We start from the raw sequence: 22,039 nt of genomic DNA, 5'->3' as shown, positions 1-22,039 counted from the left end.
GAAGTTAACTAGTAATCATGATCCAGCATCCAACACACAAAGAAAATTTTTGTATATGGAACATTATTTCAGAATCTCATGAGACCAGAAAGCTCTGTGTTTCAAAAAATGATTAAATGTTAACTCCATTGGTCTCTTTCATTTGAGATTCATTCCTTCTATGAAATTCAACCCTGCACAAAGAGACAGACCTCCCCATAAGTTTGGGTGCATTCCACTTTTAAAAAATAACGAAAAAGAGCTTTTTCTCCTTTTTTCCCCTCCCTTTTTTTTTTTTTTCTTTTCTTTTTTCAGTTGGGGTAAATTCCAGCATCATTATTTGGGCCTGAGCCAGCCTACTGCTCAATATGTTTGGGAGTCATAGAGGGTTTGCAAATGCTGCACTCTTGAAGGAGACAGTCCCTGAGAAATGTGGGCTCCAAGTTTCCCATTACTTACCAAGTAGGAAGGGTCTGTTTTACAGAAAGGATGTCTATATAATCCTGTACATCACTGAACCCAGAAGAGATCAAGCTTCAAGAAAAACTGCAACAGGAGCACAGCAATATCCAGACAACCAACAGATTGGTTGGAAAGTAGCATAGGAAATACTCAGTAGTGAAAGTAGCTAGCAACAGAAGTGATTAGTGGGGGCTGCCACTTAAAATAAATGGAACTTTCCAATATATTAACTTCTGTTATCTAAAATCATAGTCATGGGCACTGGGCTACTCCAGTAAAGTGGAGAACTCAGTACTGGGGAGATGCTGCAGCCATCACACAGTACGGTGATTCCCCAACCCCAGCAAAAAGACTATGGTACACATGAAAATCAATTGCATTTATTTTTTTAAGTTACAAATGAGTTTGCTTAAAGTCTAAGGAATGTTTTAAGAAGTTTAGAGAGCAGCTTTGAAGAAAACTGACCTGTTTGGAAAACTTGTGTCTCTTAATGGGAAGTCTGCTTCTAAAATCTGAGGACATAACATGGCCCCACAGTGCTCCCCACAAACACCCCTAGAACTGGGACTTCCCTGAAAACTCATCTGAGCAATCAAGACAAGATCTTTCAGCATTCTGTGTAAGAAAAACTTCTTGGCCGTCCTTCAGAAGCCAGCATTCATAACTGAAGCCATGAATGCCATTTAGGTTTAAAAAAAAAAAATAAAATAAGTATTTTCTTTAGTTACATACAGTACATCAACTGTCATTACTTTATTCCCGTCTCTGTACTAGAGTAGTACAACTGCAGGGTTTTCTTCACGCCTTTTCTCACTAGGTGGCGATGTGAGAAGCAAGAAATGCAGGACAGGGAAATACCAGTACTTAAAAACTTCTACCGCATTTTGGAGGAAACATTCAATCCTGGGCAAACTCTGATCTGTCTGTTGATTTGAAAATTCACGCAGTAACTTTATTTAAAACAACTAAAAGAAATGTCAGCCTAGGGCTATAAATCAATTAATGCAATATAATCCTTGAATTATAACCATTCTAATCCTTGCAATATAAATATTGTGGTGGGAATTCAACCCGCCATTTACATAAACACCTGTCCACACCTCTTCACCATATGAAATCAACAGCAGTGCTATGCAAGTAAGATGAGACAGAATTGTCTTGTTATTTCATTACTATCTATTTCTTAAAAAAAACTACACAGAGACTTTACAAGGTCTTACTAAAACTGTACAAAAACTGTCAGCAGAATGAGTTTCAAAGTAGTAGTTGATACTATCAAATCTGGTCACAGAAAGAACCCTCTAACACTAGTCTTTAAGTTTTAGAAGGCGGGCACTCTTTATTCCTCCTAACGTGCCTGTCGTAAGTCACAACAAGTAAAGCTTATATTGCTAACAATATACATATGCATTAGATTTCCTGGAATAACTCTACATATTTTTTTTATTTCCTGGAACTAATTGTAATATTAGCATCCTAATCACACATGCCCTTTGAGCCTGTGGGGGTCTTCAGTGGTCGCTCTGGTGTGTCCTTTGGTTGAACTCTCTTTTTGAGTATGTGCCGTTTGGACTAACCTACTAACAGGGTTTTTTTTCTCCCTATGGTTATCTAGTCTTGGCCACAGTGTCTACTTGTCTGTCCTTGAGATTGCAAAGTTGAAACAAGTAAGAAAAAGCACAGCAATATAACATACTAGAATGTCTCTCTTATCATTTATTGTTACAAGCCTCAGTTGCACGCATCAGGTTCTTGCAGGTCTCAGTTCACAGGCATCTTAGTTTTCTACCACAGGCCAAGAAAAGCAGATCAAATTTAAGACACAAATCTTGTGATTAAAATGCATCTGCAAGAGTATTAGCTCTGAACTACCTTTGAACAGAATCCAGTGTCCTATTTAATAGACATTTTAAGCAGAAAATCAACAGAAGCTCATTATTGTGGACATTAATAGTTTCCTGCAATTTATATTAATTCAGAAAATGTCTTGTTCTTTCAGCAGGAAAAGCAGTGCAACTTAACTCCTTATGAATTCATTGTACCTTCCATCTCCCAGACTCTTTCTGCAATACTCCCACTCTCCCCTGCGACTCAGACAACATTCGGGCCACTTCCCAATCCTCTAATTTCCATTTTTGGGGTTTCCCACGAGGGACAGCCCCAGCTGAGAGCAGAACATGTGCTCAGCAATTCAGTCCATGCTGCAAAGTTCCTATTACAAAGAAAAAGAGTCCCATAACTGAGCTGGCAGGTCTCTCCACTGACACTAGCTGAACTTCTCTACATCACCCAGCCTTTGATTTTCCAGAAACCAGAGAACCAGAGCCCTTGGCATGCTCTTGCTTCTGGCCAAGAGGTCAAACGAAGACCTGCGGGCACCATACCCAGCATGTGATTTACAGACACCAAAGGAAGTGTTATTTTCTTCTAAGCAGCCCATTGAGGATGCGTGGACAGAGGCCTTCCCACGTATGGTCATGGTTGGGGTTTCTGCTCCAGCTGCGTCCCAGGCTGGCACCCCCAGAACATCCCCATAGTTACACCTGCCAGAACCTTCTCTACCAGTGGCTTTCATGTCCCCCATCATGTGGGGCTTGAACACAGCACACCCAGGCTTGCTCCCGCGGCAGGAGGGAGGAGGGCTGGGGGCTGTGCAGCTGCCGGGGGAGCCCCAGGCCGGGTGACCGCCCACAGGCTGCTGGCGCTCCCCGCGGGGAGGTGCCGTACTTTACAAGCCCAGGCACATTTTTCGCAGGAATACACGTAGGTCGGGAAAATGTGCGGTCGCAAATTAAGTCACCACACCCTAGCGCTGCCTGAGACCTGCCGGCTGAGGCGCCGGGCCGGAGCGGAGCGGAGCAAAGCAGAGCCAGCCGCGCTGCCGCGGCAGGACTCGAACCCGCTACCTCCAGCTCTCCAGCGCCACGCGCCGATTCGCGGAGGACCAGGCACACCACGTGACGCACCGCCTCTTCCCCCCCAGCGCGGGGTGCCGGCACTTCCGTAAACACGGCGGCGCTGAGCGGCAGGGTGGGGCAGCCAATCGCGGGGCGCCGGGGGCGGAAGTCCCTCCTCAACGGCGCCGGCGGCGGGAACGGGAGCGATGAAAGCACCGGCTGCTGCGCGAGCTGCCGCGCGAGGTGTGCGGGGTCTGCGCGCGCCATGGCTGCGGGGCTGAGCGGGAGCGGGGAGCCCTGCTGGCCCGGGTCCTGCTGGTCCGGGCCCGGCCCGCTCTGCTCTGCTCTGCGGCGTCGGGAGCCTCGCTGTGGGGCGGGCAGGCCCGGGCAGGCCCTTCCCGGCTGCGGGCAGCGGCTGCGGGGCCGCTCCGCTGCGGGGCCTGCTGGTGGCCGTCCTGCAGGAGCGGTGTGTGCTGCTCCTCAGGAGCAGGGGAGCTCTCTGCTTCTGCTGTAGGCTTCCAGGTTTGGAGGGGATGATGGGGTTTGTAGCTCCACTTCAGAGCTGATTTTTCCCAGTCCAGTCTTGCTGGGTGTGGGTAGTTCTGCTCTGCTACAGTTTTTGAGTAAGTTATATCCCCTTCAGAAGTTATTGTGCGTGCTTAGTTTTGTTTGGTGCTGATTTCTGCGTGTGTCTCATTATATTGAAGTCATAAATGTATGTGATAGAACATGCATCCCATTGTACTTTTTTCTTTAATAATTCTATAATGTAATAAGTGCTTTGTTTTACCAGTTTGTGTTTAGGTGTGTTGTCACAGCCTTCCAATGGAGATGAAAGCAGTTGTCAGAAGATATGAAACAAGAAATAAGACAGCAGGAACAGAACTGTCATTCAAGTCCCGAGTTGATTGGAGACGGACTAAAAGGGAGGTTATACTGCTTGACAGCAATGATGAGTCCTCTTGTACCTCTGAGGAGGAAGTGCCTACCACATCAGAAGAGGAAGTCGATGAAAAAGATGAAACTGTTGTGAAGAGCAGCCTTTCAGATCAGGAAGAAAAAAGTCAGGGTGGGGATGTAACAGAAGATGGTGAGGATGAGTGCATCATGCCTGGGAAGCGTAAAAGACTGAACACCTCTGTCTTGTATGACAGTGATGAAAGTGAGGGCAGTGATATACTTGTAAGAAAAGTTTTTGCTAAACGCCACTGTATAATGGATGAAGATGAGAGTTCTGGAGAGCAGCAACCGGATAAAACCTGCCCTACAGAAAACATTTCTCCTAATAGGAAACAGAAAGTGTTTGCAAAATTGAAAGTGCTTGCAAGACAAAGAGCAACTCAGAGATCCTTCAGCAGTGAAAATTATGAGGTCTGGATTTTATCTTTGAAATTCAGTTGGAGAAAATATTGAGTGTATGGGAAGGTGAAGACTAATAGCTATAAATCAGTGGGAAATAATTTGGTTTGGGTTTTACTAGCGAAAAATCAGTAGTTCTGTCACATTTTAACAGTTGTCATTAAGATTGAGTGCTGTATATTTAATTTGGTTTTGAAACATAGAGAACTGAAGAATTTGCTTTCATTTGCCCTTACAGGCATTCTGATGACTGGAGACAGGTACATGGAAGTGGTTAATTTAAAGCTGAAAGTAATTTTTGTCTAGTACAGAATGATCTAGTTTTTGGAAACATTTTATTTCTTGTTAGTTGAACAAATGATATTATTATAAGATCAAAAATCTTAACCAGTATATATAGCATTTCATCAGTGCAAATACTGAAAATTCTTCTGTTTTAAAATTGAATTAGCTTTCTAGTGATGAAGGAGAAACAGAAGAGGAATCACTCTGTCACTACCTCCTCACACCAACAGAAGGTAGTGAAACTGACAGTGACAGCATGAAAGATTTTATAGTAGAGGAAGAGGAAGATGATGATGGTGGTGGCAACACAGAGCACGTAAAGAGTAAAAACCAGCCACAGGAGAAGGAACAAAATACATCCAATAGCGAGCTGCTGGCATACTACGTCCCACACCGTAAGATAAATATTAGTGAAAACTCTGTATCTATAGCTTGCTTGTAGAGCTATAATAAATATTAATGGCCTGTAAACACAAGTACTGTGTAATAGCATGTGATAGTTTAAAAATAAGTTCTTAAAAGGCTTCCATTTATTGTGGAAGTACTCTGATTTCCAGACCGGACTTGTAGGGTCTTTCCATATCTTACTAAAGGGAAGGTGTAACTGGGGGGGAAGGAAGGGAAAACCCTATCTTCTGATTTAGGATTAAGTAGGCTACCTATGATGCAATAATTTTTGTTGAGCCTGGAGAAGAGGAGGTGACCTTATAGTGGCTTTCCAATACCTGAGGGGGGCCTGCAAGAAAGCTGGGGCAGGAGTTTTTGCATGGGCATGTAGTGAGAAGACAAAGGGCAATGGTTTAAAACTTGGAAGAGGGGAGATTTAGATTAGATATTAGGAAATTCTTTACTATCAGGGTGGTAAGGCACTGGATCAGATTGCCCTTGGACGTTGTGGAAGCCAGTATTTAAGGCCAGGTTGGATGGGGCTTTAAGCAACCTCATCTCGTGGGAGGTGTCCCTGCCCATGCAGGGGTGTTGGATCTAGATGATCTTTAAAGTCCCTTCTAACCCTAACCTTTCTGTGATTCTATGAAAAAGCATCACTTCCATCCTGTGATATATGCAAAGTAGCTGGTTAATTCTGGACATACTCTGTTCTGGAGAGTGATGTAAAATTCTTTTCATGAGTTTGGGGTTTTCAAGGCTTGGTGTTACTATTTTTTATGAACGTATTTTTATTCCATGGTGTTGAGACTTGGGAGCATAGGTCTGTAGGAGTCTCCAAATTCATTGGTCAATTTCAGCCAAACTGCATAGAGTGAGAAAACTTCTCAAGTTGGTGTTTTTTTGAAAACTGGTCTCTGGATGGAGCAGAGAGAACAGAACTGTATGCTAGTGCTGTAACAGATGTTGTTGTTCAGAAGCAGCTATGTACTGACTGGACAGTCAGTTGGAGATGGTCACAACCATGTGTGTATTTCTTAGCAAGTGAAGACCTGTGCAGAATTGTGTGTATTTTAAAGAAATGTGGAAAAAATCAAAAAACAAACAACTGCCATAAGCCTGGCCTTCTCTGTGCTGCATGTTTTCCTGGTACTCATAGAACAAATAATCCTTTTTTAGTGTTTGTCGCTCTTCCTGTGGGCTCTTCTTGCTGAAAGAATGTGTGACTTTAGGATGCTAAAATTCATTAAGATCATTGGAATTAGGAGCACTATTAAAAGGCAGGGTCTTAATGTGTGGATGTTGTACATTGAAGTTATTTTGAAAGCCGTATTTAAATTACTTTAAAATTCTAAGCTCACAATAATGGAAAATTAATTTTTCTTAGAGGACTTTTAACATTGTTTACATCTTGTTGTTGTTGTTAGTAAATTTGGGTTATTTTGCTTTCTTCCCAGTATCTCGCTGTGATCATTATATACACTTCCAAAGAATAATAAAGGCTTTCCTCATAAATGCAATTGATGACACTTTTCTGGGCTCACTGTATGGTAAGTAATTGCATTAAATAGTATAATAGTGCATGCAAAGTTATGCAAATACATTTATTCTAGGGAAATATGTTTCTCCTGATTATAGGACTGCAAGTCCTGAGATCTGTTCTTGTTTTTGCTGCTTTCTTTGGGCAAGGGGGGAGGAGGAATCTTATCTGAAAAGGATGGAGTAATATTGGGAAAAATGTGTAGTCTTAATTCTTCTAAGCCTTGAAGGCATTCTCAGATACAGGAAAGTGTTTCTGTATTACTGATCAGGACTAACAGTTCCAGCATGAAAGCAAAATGAGTTTCCAGTTAGATATCTCAATGAAAACATTGCAAGGTCAGTTGATTTGTCAAAATATCACATGCTTCAAATTTTTTTTTCTGAGGAATTTAATAGATAATAAATAATTTTAGTTATGGAGATTACTGTTTGGGTTTTTTCCTTTTCCGTTTTTTTTTAACACTGTTCTTTCAGATAAGACACATATTTCAGCTTCAGTCAGTGCTTCTTGTCATGTTCTTGCTGAGGAAGTGCTTTTGGCTTTTGGTCTAGTGGGACTGAATGGCAGCCTTACATGTAGTTTCAGGAGCACTGTAATGATGGGATTAATGAGAGGATTGTCAGTGACAGGGTGTGGAAGGAGTCAGCGAAGTGCCAAAGAGAGGAAGTTTTGATCTCAGGAGCTATGAGAGCATGGAGAAGTACACCACAGATTTCAGAATAAAGGCTGTGCATTGGAACTCCCAAGTTCTTCCAGGTGTTAGTTTTGTATTGTTTTACCACATGAAAACAAGCTTATGAAAAGTAGTAAGTAAACTTTGACAGTTTTTATTGTAATTGCTTCCTTCTATTTCAAATTGTATCAGCTCTTCACAGCTAACAACTTATTGCCAAGGTGCTGGAAGTAGGTCACCTATGCAGATGAACTGGAGGCTGTGTTCTGTCTTTCTGAGGAACATTGTATAGTATGAACATGACTAAGATAAATATTTTATAACACGGAATAGATTTCTCTGGGTTGATGGAAGTGAATCTGTTAATTAGTTTGAATCAAGAGCAGCTACTTTAGTAGTAGAGTTCAGACTTCATTGTGAGGGATTTTTCTTTATGGTCTAGCATAGCTTTTTACTTTAAATGACTTACTGAAAATGTTTGTGTGTAAAATGCATGTGAAAAAAAAAAAAAATGAAATTATGGTGCCTATAATGATAATTATAGTTAATTGTTTTTATACAGAAAGGTAGATAGCCAGTCATCCTTCTTGGTTCTGTTTCTTTGGTAACAACATTACTAAAAGACTAGGAACATAACTGTATTAGTTTCTATGTCTATACATGCTGAAGCTTGAGACAGTACAAACTGGCCTGCACCTAAGAAAAGTCCTGTTTAATTCTTGGAGTCCAGCACGTATTTGGAACATTCGTGGAATACTGATAGTTTTACTCATGCCTGTGCTTACTTCTTTTGCTTGAGAAAGTATTTAGAAGTAAGTACTTACGCTGCCTAGCTCAGGGCATCTGACTCTGCTGCTGAGGTGTAAAAGTCAGTTTCTGTGTGTTCTTTGTAAGTGACTAAGGAGTTGCCAACATTTCTGCTGTGAAGCAGCTCAAGTGCAGTTTGTTTTCATGGTTTGCAACCTCTGCCCTTATACATTATGAACAGTTCACATGAAATGGACAAAAAGTGAGACACTCCTGCCCTGCCCCCTCCACCCCTTTTCTTTTAAATGGAATCTGAGTTAATGGGTCTTCATTTTCGGTGATAGCTTTTCACTTTAACTTTGATTGTAGAGTTCATTTGTGTACTTCTTGTGATACAGTCTCTAAAAATCATGAAATGCATCAGTTTATCAGTCACTTCTGTAGATAAAAGTAGCAAATGTTTTCACTAGTAATTTATTAAAATCATTGATAGTTCTTAGTATGCAGAAGCATTATGTCCTTGAAAATTTTATTTGAAGAAACTTGTACAATATAGAGTGGTCAGCAAATTAGTAATGACTCTCACTGAACAGATGGAACAAGACAAAAGAAGTATGCACAAGATATGTTGCTCTCGCTGCATTATTTGGATGACCGCTTCATTCAGCCTCGTCTTGAGAACTTAATCTCTAGAAGTCGCTGGAAGGACCGATACAAAGTATGTAGCTTCTCCTTTAAATAGTGGAGTGGGGTCTAAATCATACTATGACTAATGGATATATTTTTAAAATACTGTAATTCTCAGTAAAGGTACAATATCTATAATTATATACACTTTTAATAGAAAATTGATGATCTTTATCTTATATAACTTGTTTTGAGACTTATCAATATCAAAAGTATTTTATGTGTTTATAGCCAAATAAACATTCAGGTAACAGAACAGAATCTTCTCAGTTACCTGAATGCTTCTCCTGCTAACTTGACTTTTTGAGGATTTTTTGTGACTTGCTAAGTGCTGTGACAAAATTTCTTCCTCCTCCCACAAAAAGACAAACCAATGCATTCATAATGAACTTTCTACTACTTAAAAAAAATGCAAAAGAAGTCACTATGCAGTAACCTACTAATTATATGCAGATTACTAGAACTGTAATAATGGAGTATGCCCAGTGGAGAGATACAGAACATTTATTTGATGTAGGTCAGCTGATAGAGTTGCACTCCTACCCTCAAAAAAAAAAAAAAAAAAAAAGAGAGAGAGAGACAAGAAAAGTAAGTGCAAGGATGCAGGAGACATTCTTTAGGTCTGAAGCTGAAAGAAAGAATTAATGAACTAGAACTGAGTGAACTGTTGGAAAATCATTGAGAAGGCCTATGTGTGCAAGTGAATGGTGAAAGAGTTCAGTTATTAATCTCTTTGGTTTCTGCTGCATTAATTTTATGTGACTCCACAGTACTCAGCAGCCTACCTGAGGCATCTTTCAGTTTATGGTGATTCTTTAATGTTATTTGAAATCTGTTTTTCAGGAACGTGTGGATTGTTACCCAGATGTTCGCATAGTCTTGAAAAATCCAGAAAATATGCCTTGTCAGGCCTGTGAATTGAATCGGTATTGTAAGTTTAATGTGATGCTCTCTGGAAAGCTTTATAATAGTAGAACTTTGGAAGCAGATGACTTCATGTCAGATGACAAACAGGTAACTTCAAACAAACACCTATATAATTATTTTTAAGCTCTGTCTAGTGTTACAGAAAATCATACAAAGAATACAAATCCTATCAACGCATCTAATGTCTATAATGTTAAATACCACAGTTAAGCTACTGTATTTCCATGTCTAAACCCTATCAGTTTTAAAAATATGAGAACCATTTTGCAATTTGGAGGAGTATAGTCTTAGATTTATCTAGGAATTATGAAGGAAGTTCCTGAGAAAATTAAAAGGATTAATAGAGGCCTTCCCCTCTGCCCTTCCCCCATATTTTCTTATATCTTGGGGAAAAGGTAATGAAAAGTATCCTCAAATAAACCTAACTAATCAAGAAAATAAATCTGATGTTTTTCTGTGACCTTAGTTCTTGTCTTCACCACAATGATTGTTGTGCTGTTCCCTCCCTATTTTTGCCACTTAATATTAGTACCTGATGCAGCACATGTAGAGTTATAGAATGTCTTGGGTTGGAAGGGACCTCTAAAGGTCATCTAGTCCAACCCCTCCTACAGTAAGCAGGGACATCTCACACTAGAACAGATTGCTTAGTGCCTCATCAAACCTGACTTTGAATGTCTCCAAGGATGGGGCTTCCACCACCTCTTTAGGCAACTTGTTCCAGTGATCCACCACTCTCTTATTAAAGAACTGTTTCCTGATGTCAAACCTAAATCTACATTTCTCTAGCTTAAAACCACTTACCCCTTGTCCTGTTGTTATGTGCTCTTGTAAACAGGTCTTTCCCAGCCTTTCAGGTACTAAAATAAAGGGCTCTAAGACATACAGTAAGGTTCATTGATAACTCTTGCCTTCGAGTCAAAATTGACACTTACTTCTATTTTTCCTCTGCTTTAAATCTCTACAGTCTGAGTCTCATCCAGGGCAAAAAGGAAACCCTAGGTACATGGCATCCTACATATTCTATTCTGCTTGCTTGTCTTTTGCTGTGCATGGGGAGGAAGTATGAAACTGTGTCAGAGAGACTGACAGTACACATGAAGTTCGACACACTAACCCAAGTTCTAATAGAAGCACTCAGTTATTTCTAAAGTAGTTTTTTGTTTTGTCAGAGAACATTTAGTAAAAGATTAACAATCCTAAAGCGGATGTGTATCTTAGAGAAAACTAGTGGTAAAGAAATCGCATAACTGGATGATGCTCTGGACATGCCTGGCATTTCTGGTGTTCACCTAGTACCTGAAAAATACTATTACTTTTTTTTTTAATCTTTAATAGATCCTATCTGTATGCCAGGAGTCTGAGGCTTTAAATCAGGAATGTAATTTGCCTTAGATTTACATATATTCTAAATATCAGAATGCCTTTTCATTGGGATTAGATCACTTGAAAACCCTTTACCTTTATGCGTGCCTGTAATGCCCTTAAGATTTTCCCAGCAGGAATCTTGCATGACTAGCTTTTAGAAACATTATAAAAATAACTTTCTGTATGAAGGACAGTTATCTCCATTTAATTATTGTGGTTTCTATTTTACAAGTTACAAGTAAGGTTTTTCCTACATTGGGCCACTAGGTTTGCTAATTCTGTGCCTACTGTGCCTCCAGCATTTTGAGTGTCCATGTGCACTCTGACTGTTCTTGTTTGCTCTAGGTCCAAATGTTGAGAGAAATAATGCCATTGTCATGTTTATAGTCTGAATGCAGCCTAGTCAGAATTTTCTGCTTCATTCTTCAGATTTTTTTCACATATGCTGTTTCCCATGTAGCTATTCATCCAGGGCAAACATCTTGATTGCATTGACACTTGAAATTGCTGATCTCCTTTTGAGAAGACTTGTTCCTTACTACTTCAATACATTTTATTAGAACCTTTTTGTCATTTCTGCATTACCAAAACTACTTGTCCAAAGTAGAAGGCATTTCATTCCGGTAGTCTTGCATCTTTTTCATGCTCAGTTGTCTCTACTAAGACATTTTGGATTAAATTGTATTGTTGGAATGAAACACATCTTTCATGTTGTTGCATAACATGGCACTAGGCAGTCATTTTAAATGACTTGAGCAGCCAATTTTGTTACATTTCCCAGTAGAGACTTCTCAAGACTTTGACTCTTAAGAACATAGGTGTTCCTAATATTTAGGGATCTTCCCTTTAAATTTGCAGCTACCAGTAATTGTTATGGTTAGATATGCATATGACCTTTTCAAGTAACATGATTTGTGACCTCTTACAATAAAACTCAAAGCACACAGTTTGTCAGGAGTAAAATATGGCTATATTTGTGTACCTAGCTGATATCCAAGTTGTCTTTCTTCCCTTACAGAGACAAAGAAGGTATATTCCTTTTCACAGATTCACAGAATCTTAGGGGTTGGAAGGGACCTCGAAAGATCATCTAGTCCAACCCTCCTGGCAGAGCAGGATCACCTAGAGCACATCACACAGGAACACATCCAGGCGGGGTTTGAATGTCTCCAGAGAAGGAGACTCCACAACCTCTCTGGGCAGCCTGTTTTCTTTGAAAATACAGCTGAAGTTCCTCACAGTATTCGCTGAAAAGAAAGAGTGTTAGGACAAGTTGTATTTACAATATATTTTGAAAAGGAATATAATAGGATTTGTTACATAAAAATAAAGTGAAGCTCTCGTTAAACTGGAAGTACACGTTACTGAAGCTCAAACATGTATTGTTTGGAACTTTCTACCGTAGAGATTTGAGGGGTCTCAATGTGATTATCATGTCATCATACTGGGCTCTGCATGCAATGCAGAATTTAGGAAAATCTGTGCCACAGTTTTTCTTAAACAGATTACAGACCCTTTGGAGCAGCATTTGTTAATACACTGCTTTGTTAAGTCTGTGTGTGCATGACAATCAAGGGAGCTAGGCTTTTTCAGCAAGGCTTTTCCCCTTGTTTATTGCAGGAAAGCAGAAAGTCCTTGGCAATCATTCTAGCACTGATACTGCAATCCATAATACAGTTGTCGTTCCTTATGTACAGGTCTCTGAATGTAGACTGCTAATTTTAAAATCTTCAGTTTTTCAGGGGCAGTGTATCCCTTACTAACAAGAAGTAATATGAACTAGCACACTAATTTAATCTTTACTCAACTTCCAACTTAAACATGAAAATAACAGTAGCAATTCCCTCACTGCTGTCCAAGCAATCTTCTACATAAAGCACTGGCTATTTTTCAGTTCAGAAAAAGCTTGAAATATCCTACTGAATATTGAACTAACTTGTTAATTAATTTTGTTTCTTTTCAGTTTAACAGTAGAAAATTAGAGCTTTTTTTTACCCTGTGTACTGCAGCATCTGGTGAGATGCTGCTGTGTGCATGCTCAATATAGCTCAGGGGCTGTAGAACAGACTCAGGAGAGAAAGTTACCAGGCAACTTTCAGTAATACAGGCTGGGTGGACAATGAATCAAAAACAGTCTGGACAAGGACTTTGGGTGATGGTTTGACAGGAAGCTTAACATGAGCCAGCAATGTGCAGTTGCCACCCAGAAAGCCAATCATGTCCTGGGCTGCATTGAAAGAAGTGTGGCCAGCAGGTGAAGGGAGGGGATTCTCCCCCTTTACTTGGCTCTCATGAGACCCCACCTGGAGTGCTGTGTCCAGTTCTGGAGCCCTCAAAATAAGGGCATAGAGCTCCTGGAGAGAGTCCAGAGAAGGGCCATGAAGACAGTCCAAGGGTTGGAGCACCTCTCCTACAAGGACAGACTGAGAGAGTTGGGGGTTTTCAGCCTGGAGAAGAGAAGGCTCTGGGGACACCTTATAGTGGCCTTCCAGTACCTGAAGGGGTACAGGAAAGCTGGGAAGGGACTTTTTACAAGGCCTTGTAGTAACAGAACAAGGGGTAACAGATTAAAGCTGGAAGAGGGGAGGTTTAGGTTAGACATTAGGAGAAAATTCTTTAGTTAGAGGGTGATGAGACACTGGCACACATTGCCCAGGGAAGTTGTGGAAGCCTCATCCCTGGAAGTGTTCAAGGCCAGGTTGGATGGGGCACTGAGCAACCTGGTCTAATGGGTTGTCCCTGCCCATGCAGGGGGGTTGGAACTAGATGATCTCTGAGGTCCCTTCCAACTCAGACCATTCTGTGATTCTGTGATTGCCTTTGTAATGCAACATTCTTCTGGTGACCTGTAATTCAGACTGCTAAAGGTACTGTTCTCAAGTAGTCTTTGAAGTTCTGCTGATAATGCATTGATGGACTTGTCCTGCCAATTGAGAAAAAAGGACAAAAGGCACAGAAAGCTACATAGAGCTGGCACTTCAAGAACTTATATGACTGAAAGAGAAGGCAGTTCAGCACTGGCAGATCAGATTGAATGGAAACACATAGTTGGTCTGTTTTCTAAAGGTTTATTCAAAAATACCTGAGAAAAGTGGATGTGGAGAGAACAAAAACAGACCTCCAACCTTCTTCTGCATAAAACTTTCCTTTTCTCTCATCTCTGAAGCATTCTGCTTTGCCAGTAGAAAGAGAAGAGAAGCAGCTGTTCTGTTTCTGCTTAGGCTTGCAGTGATTGTTCTGTGTGTAGCTGCTAATTCTCATTTCTCCCTGGTCAGGGAGACTCAAACAGTTTAGGGGTATAGGTGTTCCCCACACTTCTTTGCTCCTGTGTCACCTGGATAATAAACTGTTTTCTACTCGCTCTCTTGGTGTTCTGCTTCCATTTTAATCACACTTAGAGGACATAAATTCACTCGCTATGTGTTGTGCTGCTGTCAGGCTACGCTCCTGAATTCTGTACAAAGTGGTTTAACACAACTTTGGCTGATATGGCCAGCTTGAGCATTGAGCGGATAAATTAAGAAATAGAAGAGAGTCACTGAGAACTGCAAGGGGAAAAAAATTAGAATGAGTACAGTACTGAGATTCTTTCCAAAGCTGCATTCTGAAATAGCACTGTATTTTTAGACAGTCTTTCTTGCTTTAAAAACACAACACATAATTACATTATATGCTATTTAGCTATTTGCCGTTTGGCATTTCTCCAATGTAGAAATACTTTATACTTCACATGAATGAGCTACAGAACTTATTGCCACAAGATACTTTGGAAGCGAAAAGTGTTAGTGGGTCCCAAAAGGGATTAGGCAGGTTCTTGAGGAAGCTTCTTCCACACTATGGAACATGGTAGTTGGGCTGATAGGAACTGTCTTAACTGTTGACTGTTAGAAGCTGTATGGTAATGTTATGATCATCCCACATCACAGAATTACCAAGGCTGGAAAAGACCTTTACAATCATCAGGTCCAGCCTATGACCTAACACCACCACATCAGCTAGACCATGGCACTAAGTGCCACATCCAGCCTTTCCTTGAACACATCCAAGGATGGTGCCTCCACCATTTCCCTGGGAAGTTCCTTCCAATGTCTAATCACCCTCTCCATGAGGAAGTACTTCCTAATATCCAACCTGAACCTCCCCTGGAGCAGCTTGAGGCCATGCCCTCTTGTCTTGTTGCTAGTTGCCTGGGAAAAAGAGCCCAGCCCTTGTACTAACTTCCTAAATATCTCCTGTGAACTGTTGACTCAGGGAAAGAACTGAGCTATAAGTTTGATGCAGAATGATATCTCCTATTTTATATCATATAAAGTTGTAGGTGCTGCACCTCATTGCTTGCGATACTTGAAAAGTTCTGAAATGCTCTCTGAAACACCTGAGCTCAGTTCTTGGTTGTTTCAGTATTTGAAGTGGTACTTCTAGAAATTTGAATGAATCAAGGTTAGGCATTGGTTTGTAGGTCTTGCACTTCAGAAGCACCCATAGCATCAAACACAAGCCTTAGCTGTTCAGTTTTGGGGAGAGCAGGAGGTGGAACTGTACATGTACATGATCAGTAGAGAATTGCAATATAGGAATAGGAATTTTTTATCTTGGCATTGTTAAATTTTCAGTTAATAACCATCTGCTGTAGGGCAGATTGGAAGTCCATTTAAGTGAGTGTGTCTCTGTTGACTTCAGTGATATACCTACTTATATCAGTTGAGCTGCTGGTTAATGTATTTAAGAAATTAAGTAGTGTCATAAATATGAGATAATACATAAATAGCACCTAAATATAAAAGTAGTTTATTTAATCTTTATAAATACAAATAGGCTTTTCTGTTACTGCCACTGTCTGTAAGTAATGCTAGAGACAGGTTGCATAAGTAGGTCAGGTGTTCTGGGGAACTGCTCACAGATGCAAATGTTTGGTCGTGCATTTGGAAAAGTTTCCTGAAAATGTGGGCTGTGAGCATTGATTAAAACTTGGCCTTCTCATTATTTAAGAGTATTCAGATTATAACCAGTGGCAGCAATAAAGGATATCACTGTGGTGACTCTGAAGAAATAGTTTTGCAATATATAACATGGTTGGGTTTTTTTTATATGAGTGCATGTAGTCTGAAATAGCAATACAACCACAACTTGCTTTACAGGTGCAAAGAACTTTGACCTTAAGCCATTCACCTGCATGTTACTCACAAAGGTGTGACAAGACATCAGTCTAAAGCAATGCTGGAGGCTAAGTTGATGGGATGGGGTTTTTTTAGTAAAACTAAATAAGTTTCTCTTGTATGCATCAGGAGCTGAATTTCTTTGCTCTTGCATTAATTATGTTGCTTTTGAGTGTAGAAAACCTGATCTCTGAAAACCAACCAGGTGTAGGTTTCTTACCTGATAGGCTTTGTTTCCATGGGTTGAAGTAGTAATTGGTGCATCTGTGGGTCACTTACAGGGAATTGTTTCCTCTTCTGGTTTGCCATTGCATGTACTTGAACTCTTGTGGAAATGGGACAAAACTTACTGTCATGACATGCAGGATGTCCTTAAATGCAGATGGAACTTTGACTCTTTCTCCCTCCTCATTCCTCCAATTTTACATACTCTTAGTGAAGATTTAGGATTGCCAGTGATTCATGTAACTGGTATATTACCAGTATTTCCAGGTAAACACCTTCACTGCTTAACATCTTTGTATAAAATCTGAGTTCAAGACAAGTGCAAACGCTTGTTTGTAATGTTAGTGCTGATAGATCATAATGAATCTACTCTAATCCATTCTCTGATTATGTATTTACATCTGTATTTAGTATTTGTTTATCTATAAACACTGCTATAAAGAACACCGTTAATAAGACAGTTTTGTCTTTTCTGCATGGAAATTCTAGAAGTAAAACTAGTAGTAACTGTGAGATGCAGAGGCTTTGATTTCTATCCCTTCCAGACAGTTACAGATTAACATTTGCATTGTTTAAAACCTCAGTTTTCAGATTTTATTTTTATGAAATCCAGTCTCTATATATTTATTAAATGTATATTTCTAGGCATATATCTGCTTGTATTCATATGTATTTCTTGATTATTATTCAGTCTACAAAATGCAAGAACTGGGGTTTCATGTCCCTAGGAAGGACTACATATTAAGCAAAAGTAATCAAATTATTTCTCTTAGTCTGCCTTCACAACATTATGGTTGTCTAAAATATTAGTGATTTTGTAACAGAGTTCCACCAGGAGATAGGAAAAATACCACCAATTATAAACATGGTTTTGTTTGCAAGGAAACAGTACTGATGAGCTGCCATTGCATAGACTTGCTGGCTGCCTGCTTGCTCAAAAATTCTGCTGTGGCTGTGAAAACGACATGGTTTTGTGCTGACTTTATGCATGTAGTGTCATTCTGTTTATTTAATTATCAAAAATCTTACTTTGACTGACTTGTCTGTTCTTTATATTGTCAGGATAATCACAGTTCTGTCAGAGAGAATGATCTTTTCACTTTGGCCTAGGTCTTGAAGGTTGGTGTGGTGTGTGCAAATCGTACAAGAGTTTATCATAATTTGAAGCATTTCAAATACAAGGTGTATGTGGATTGCAGCTCCTTTACTGAGTTGGATGGTGAACAGAAGGAACCAGTCAAAGACACAGTCGAACGGCTTTTCAGCCAGTTGGATGACAATGGGTGGATTCGGAAGGTACAGCTGAGTTATTTGACATATCCTTTTCCAAGTATCTAAAAGTAAGCTGAGATAAAATGTCTGATTGAATTGATCAGTTCTGAATAACACCACTCAGCTTAACCATACATCCACTTGTACTGACCCAGTCTCTCCAACAGTGGTGCTGTGGCTGCTGCGTTCGCAGAGAGTTTGTGTCAGCTTTGGATGTTAAGCTTTTTGACAGCTGCGTGATCTCTGGGTGGTGGGCAGGCTCCTGTTTCATTCAAAAGCTGCAACACAACAAACTCAAGCTGTGACTTAGAAAGATTGGAAACACGTATGTGAGGCACAGCAAGAATATTTTACTCTTCTGTTTATGCTGAAGTACTTGGAATTATTCAGAAACATTTTATGTACTATTTTGAGATAACTTATAATTGCATTTAGCAAGCTTTTAGATGCCATTGCTTCTGAATTGTTATTGGCATGCTTGTATTGAAGAGAAAGAAAAAGCAGTTTTTATGTAATTCAGTTATTAAAAATTGATGAAATAATACAGATTTTATTTTATTTGCAGAGATATAATGATCTTGAAGACTACATGAATGATGCAGACAGTTTCCAAGAAGAGAAAATAGATTAAGTGGTCATACAGCTCTTTGAAAGACATCCTGTAAAAAATTGGATGGCCTGCATGCACTTTATCTCTGTTTGGTCTTTAAGAGTCTTTTTAGGCTCTGTTACATTTAAATCCATATGCCTTTAAACTACTGTTTGAGAATGCACTGTATCTTTTTTTCTCATCTGTGTCAATAATAACCCAAAGTTTTACCGAATGAGTCCTTCCCATATTACTGCATAGGTCACTTTAATTTTCCTTCTGTTCTTAAAAGTAACATCTCAATATCTGTTTACCTGTGAAATAAAACTTCCACCTGCTTATATTGGGCTACATTGTAGGGATGGTGGGAGATGCTGAGACCTTTAGAATTAGGTATATTTGCAAAGGTAAGGCTGTGTTCTACAAGAACATATGACTTGCATCTTACCTTCCTTGTTTTATGCAAGTAAGTCAAAGCATTTGGAATGATAATTATGATAAACAGGACCCAAATACAAAGATCTGTTTCCCCTCTGAGGAATCAGTATAGACTGTTGCAAGGCAACAGAAGAAATATTCAGCAGTCCTGACTACATTTGCAGCACAGTAGTCATTCCTCTCTTTAGAGAGTAGGTGATGAGTCACATTATAGGCATCATACAGACTGAGTCTGGTTTAGCCATCTCAGAGAACACTCAGGCCCACAGTGATAAGCAGCTCAGGCAAGTTGCAGAGATTTTAAGCATCAAATTATGTTGGGCAGACATAATGGCAAAAACTTGCAGTAACTAAAAAATTAAGAGAGTGGATTAATCTGGCTGTGCAAGATAAGCAAGAATTCCTCCAGTGTAACTTAACATGAGGAGCTATTCAGCGTTGTGAATCATGGCTTACCTGAACTGCACAAAGCACAAATCGAAGTTCTTTGGGGCCAGGAGAGTAGATTTTTGAGGAGTTAGGAAGGGTTAAGTATCATCCATTCTGAAAATCTGGATGTGAGCTGACAATGTGCACTTAGAGCCCAGAAAGCCAGTTGTATCCTGGGCTGCATCAAAAAAAGTGGCTATCAGTTCAAGGGGGGTGATTCCTGCCCTTCACTCCCTTGAGACTCCAACTTCTGTAGTAGTGCATCCAGCTCTGGGGACCCCAGCACAAGAAAGACCTGGAGCTGTTGGAGAGAGTCCAGAGGAGGGCCACAAAGATGATCTGAGGGCTGGAGCACCTCTGCTATGAAGACAGGCTGGAAGAGTGGGGTTTGTTCAGCCTGGAGACATCTCCAGGAAGACATTACTGTGGCCTTTCAATACTTAAAGGGGCTTTATAAGATACACTGAAAGAGAAAGAGATTGATTTAGATTGGTCATAAGGAAGACAAATTTTTACAATGAGAGTGGTGAGATGCTGGAACAGGTTTCCTAGGGAAGTTATGGATGTCCTTTTCCTGGAAGTGTGCAAGGTCAGGGTGAGTGGGATTTTGAGCAACCTCATCCAGTGGAAGGTGTCCTTGGCCATGACAATCTTTAGAAGTCCTGTCCAATCCAAACCATTCTATGATTCTGTCCCTGTACTTTGTGCTGCATATAAAATTAATTAGTTGTAGCCTAAGATAAGATAGAAGAGACAGGGTTTTGAATCCAGTTAGGAACTGTTCCTGCATCCTCTGTATGCACATAGTCTTCTATTAGTCTTGTAGCTGAGCAACTTGGTAAAAGAGAAGCTACTGTTAACACTCTAGATTCTTTTAGCAAGTTGTTCTCTCAGAAGCAAAACTAATGAAACTAATTTCTCATGGATTTGTCCATAAGAACTCCCTACATTTGTTATGCCACTCTGCTAGTAACACATACGCTGATCAGGTAGGCAGCCACTGCCAGGTGTATCACTTGATAGGGGACATCTCTTTCTCATAGATTAGATTTGTCATTCAATTCTCTTTTTTCCAGCATTCATTTTAAGAAACTGCTTTTATAGTTTAAGGGGTTTATATGCTATTAGAGTGAGCTAAGATAATCCATTCTTCATTATACCACATACAGATACAAGATTTACAAACATTTTCAAAGATGAAAAATCCCAGCAAGCAGATTGAGACTTAATCTCAAATAAACTTAGGTTGAAGATGTTATTTCCATACCTTAACTATGAGTTAGAGATGTAAATATTCTGTGATTTTATTTATCTTCTGCCTATCTCCCTGGTTACCAAAGCTGAAGGAAATATTCTCTATTCTTTTTCCTTATTCTTCATTCCTGTTCTTATGGGAATATTGGTGGGAATGCACCCATCAACTTTTAAGTTCTTGGGAATCTGTCGTGAATATATCCCTTTTAAGAAAAGTAATGCTCCTTGATGCCCCACTTCTCTATGTACACTTTTGTTGGCTTCTCTAGAATAATAAAATAACATTTATGTTTGATGTAGCTTTATTCTTACAAATGAAGACTATTCTGAAATAAATGGGGTTTGTAGCACATAATGGAGTGTGTCCACACAGAGCTTTCCTGACTGGTCTTAATTTCTGCCACCTCCTGAATTTTCTGTAAACTCTCAAGACTGTATGATTTTTTTATTTAAAGATTTGCTATGAAAATGAGTGGTCCGTTTCTCATTTTGCCACATTTAAACTGTTGCCATGAAGTTAAAAAAATAACTTTGGGAAATTTTGGCTTGCTGATTACTGGTAATAAGTCAAGAATACATACATTTTGATTGAAAATTAAAATTGACAAGTTATTCCAGTGATCAATTCTACTCATTTTTTATATATCTGCCACATCCCAGATTCTGTTTCTCACCTCCTCTTAGTTCACCTAAAAAGTGTGAACTATCTACTTCTTTTTACTGAAGGCATTTTCTTCCAGATCTTACGTTTTTCTGTCTCTAACAGGGATACAAAAGTATCCTGTTAAGAGTTTCATGGAAAAGTGCCTCCATAGTTTTACTAATCTTGTCTGTGACATCACTAGTTGGGCTAAGAACATGCCTATTATACTGATTCCTATTTCAATAGGAAACTGATACTTGATTTGGCTTGGCAGGGGCTGACATAATGTTTGTGTGTGCATAGTTGCTCTTAAACTTTGATATTCCCCTGACTGAGATTAAAGGAAGTGTTACTATTTTTGTGGCTGTTGTTTTACCTGAAGAGTTTCTACAAGACCGAGAATGTGAAGTATCATTACATCATGTTTATATTTTTCTTCCCCACATGAAATTAAAAGATTATTTAGAAGAACCATATATGTAAAAATTTAAATTTTCCAAGGCTGGCTTTATATTCTTGTACAGCATGCAGGAGCACTCTTAACCCCTGAGACTTTCTCTATATATGAAATACTCAGAATATTTCTAGAAAAAAAAAAAAAAAAAAAAAAAGTGCAAATACCTAATGATGAGAGAAGTCAGAAGTCTGACCAATCTTTCATACTTCTTTTCCCACATTGGAGAATTTGAGTGAAGTTAGGGGGTGAGAAGATAAAATGT

At 39.6% G+C, this 22,039-nt stretch overlaps 1 protein-coding gene across 2 annotated transcripts; it reads left to right on the top strand.

The window, feature by feature from the left end:
* The first annotated feature begins 3,503 nt into the window (after positions 1–3,503).
* CCDC82 (coiled-coil domain containing 82) lies at positions 3,504–20,976 on the top strand. Of its 2 annotated transcripts, none has more exons than XM_051639204.1 (8): positions 3,504–3,581; positions 4,132–4,709; positions 5,149–5,377; positions 6,827–6,919; positions 8,926–9,050; positions 9,863–10,033; positions 17,806–17,991; positions 18,533–20,976. In XM_051639204.1, exons 2-8 carry the CDS (start codon positions 4,164–4,166, stop codon positions 18,596–18,598), a joined length of 1,416 nt encoding a protein of 471 aa, XP_051495164.1. In that variant the 5' UTR covers positions 3,504–3,581; positions 4,132–4,163; the 3' UTR covers positions 18,599–20,976. The 2 variants fall into 2 exon arrangements, with proteins under 2 accessions (XP_051495164.1, XP_051495174.1); XM_051639214.1 differs by lacking the exon at positions 18,533–20,976 and adding an exon at positions 10,914–10,948 and having other exon boundaries at positions 17,806–17,872.
* Positions 20,977–22,039: the final 1,063 nt, after the last annotated feature.

The sequence above is a fragment of the Apus apus genome, chromosome 1 (assembly GCF_020740795.1).
Source record: "Apus apus isolate bApuApu2 chromosome 1, bApuApu2.pri.cur, whole genome shotgun sequence".
Lineage (NCBI taxonomy): Eukaryota > Metazoa > Chordata > Aves > Apodiformes > Apodidae > Apus > Apus apus.
The sequence above is the reverse complement of the archived record's forward strand: the minus strand, read 5'-3'. Positions and strand labels throughout refer to the sequence as shown.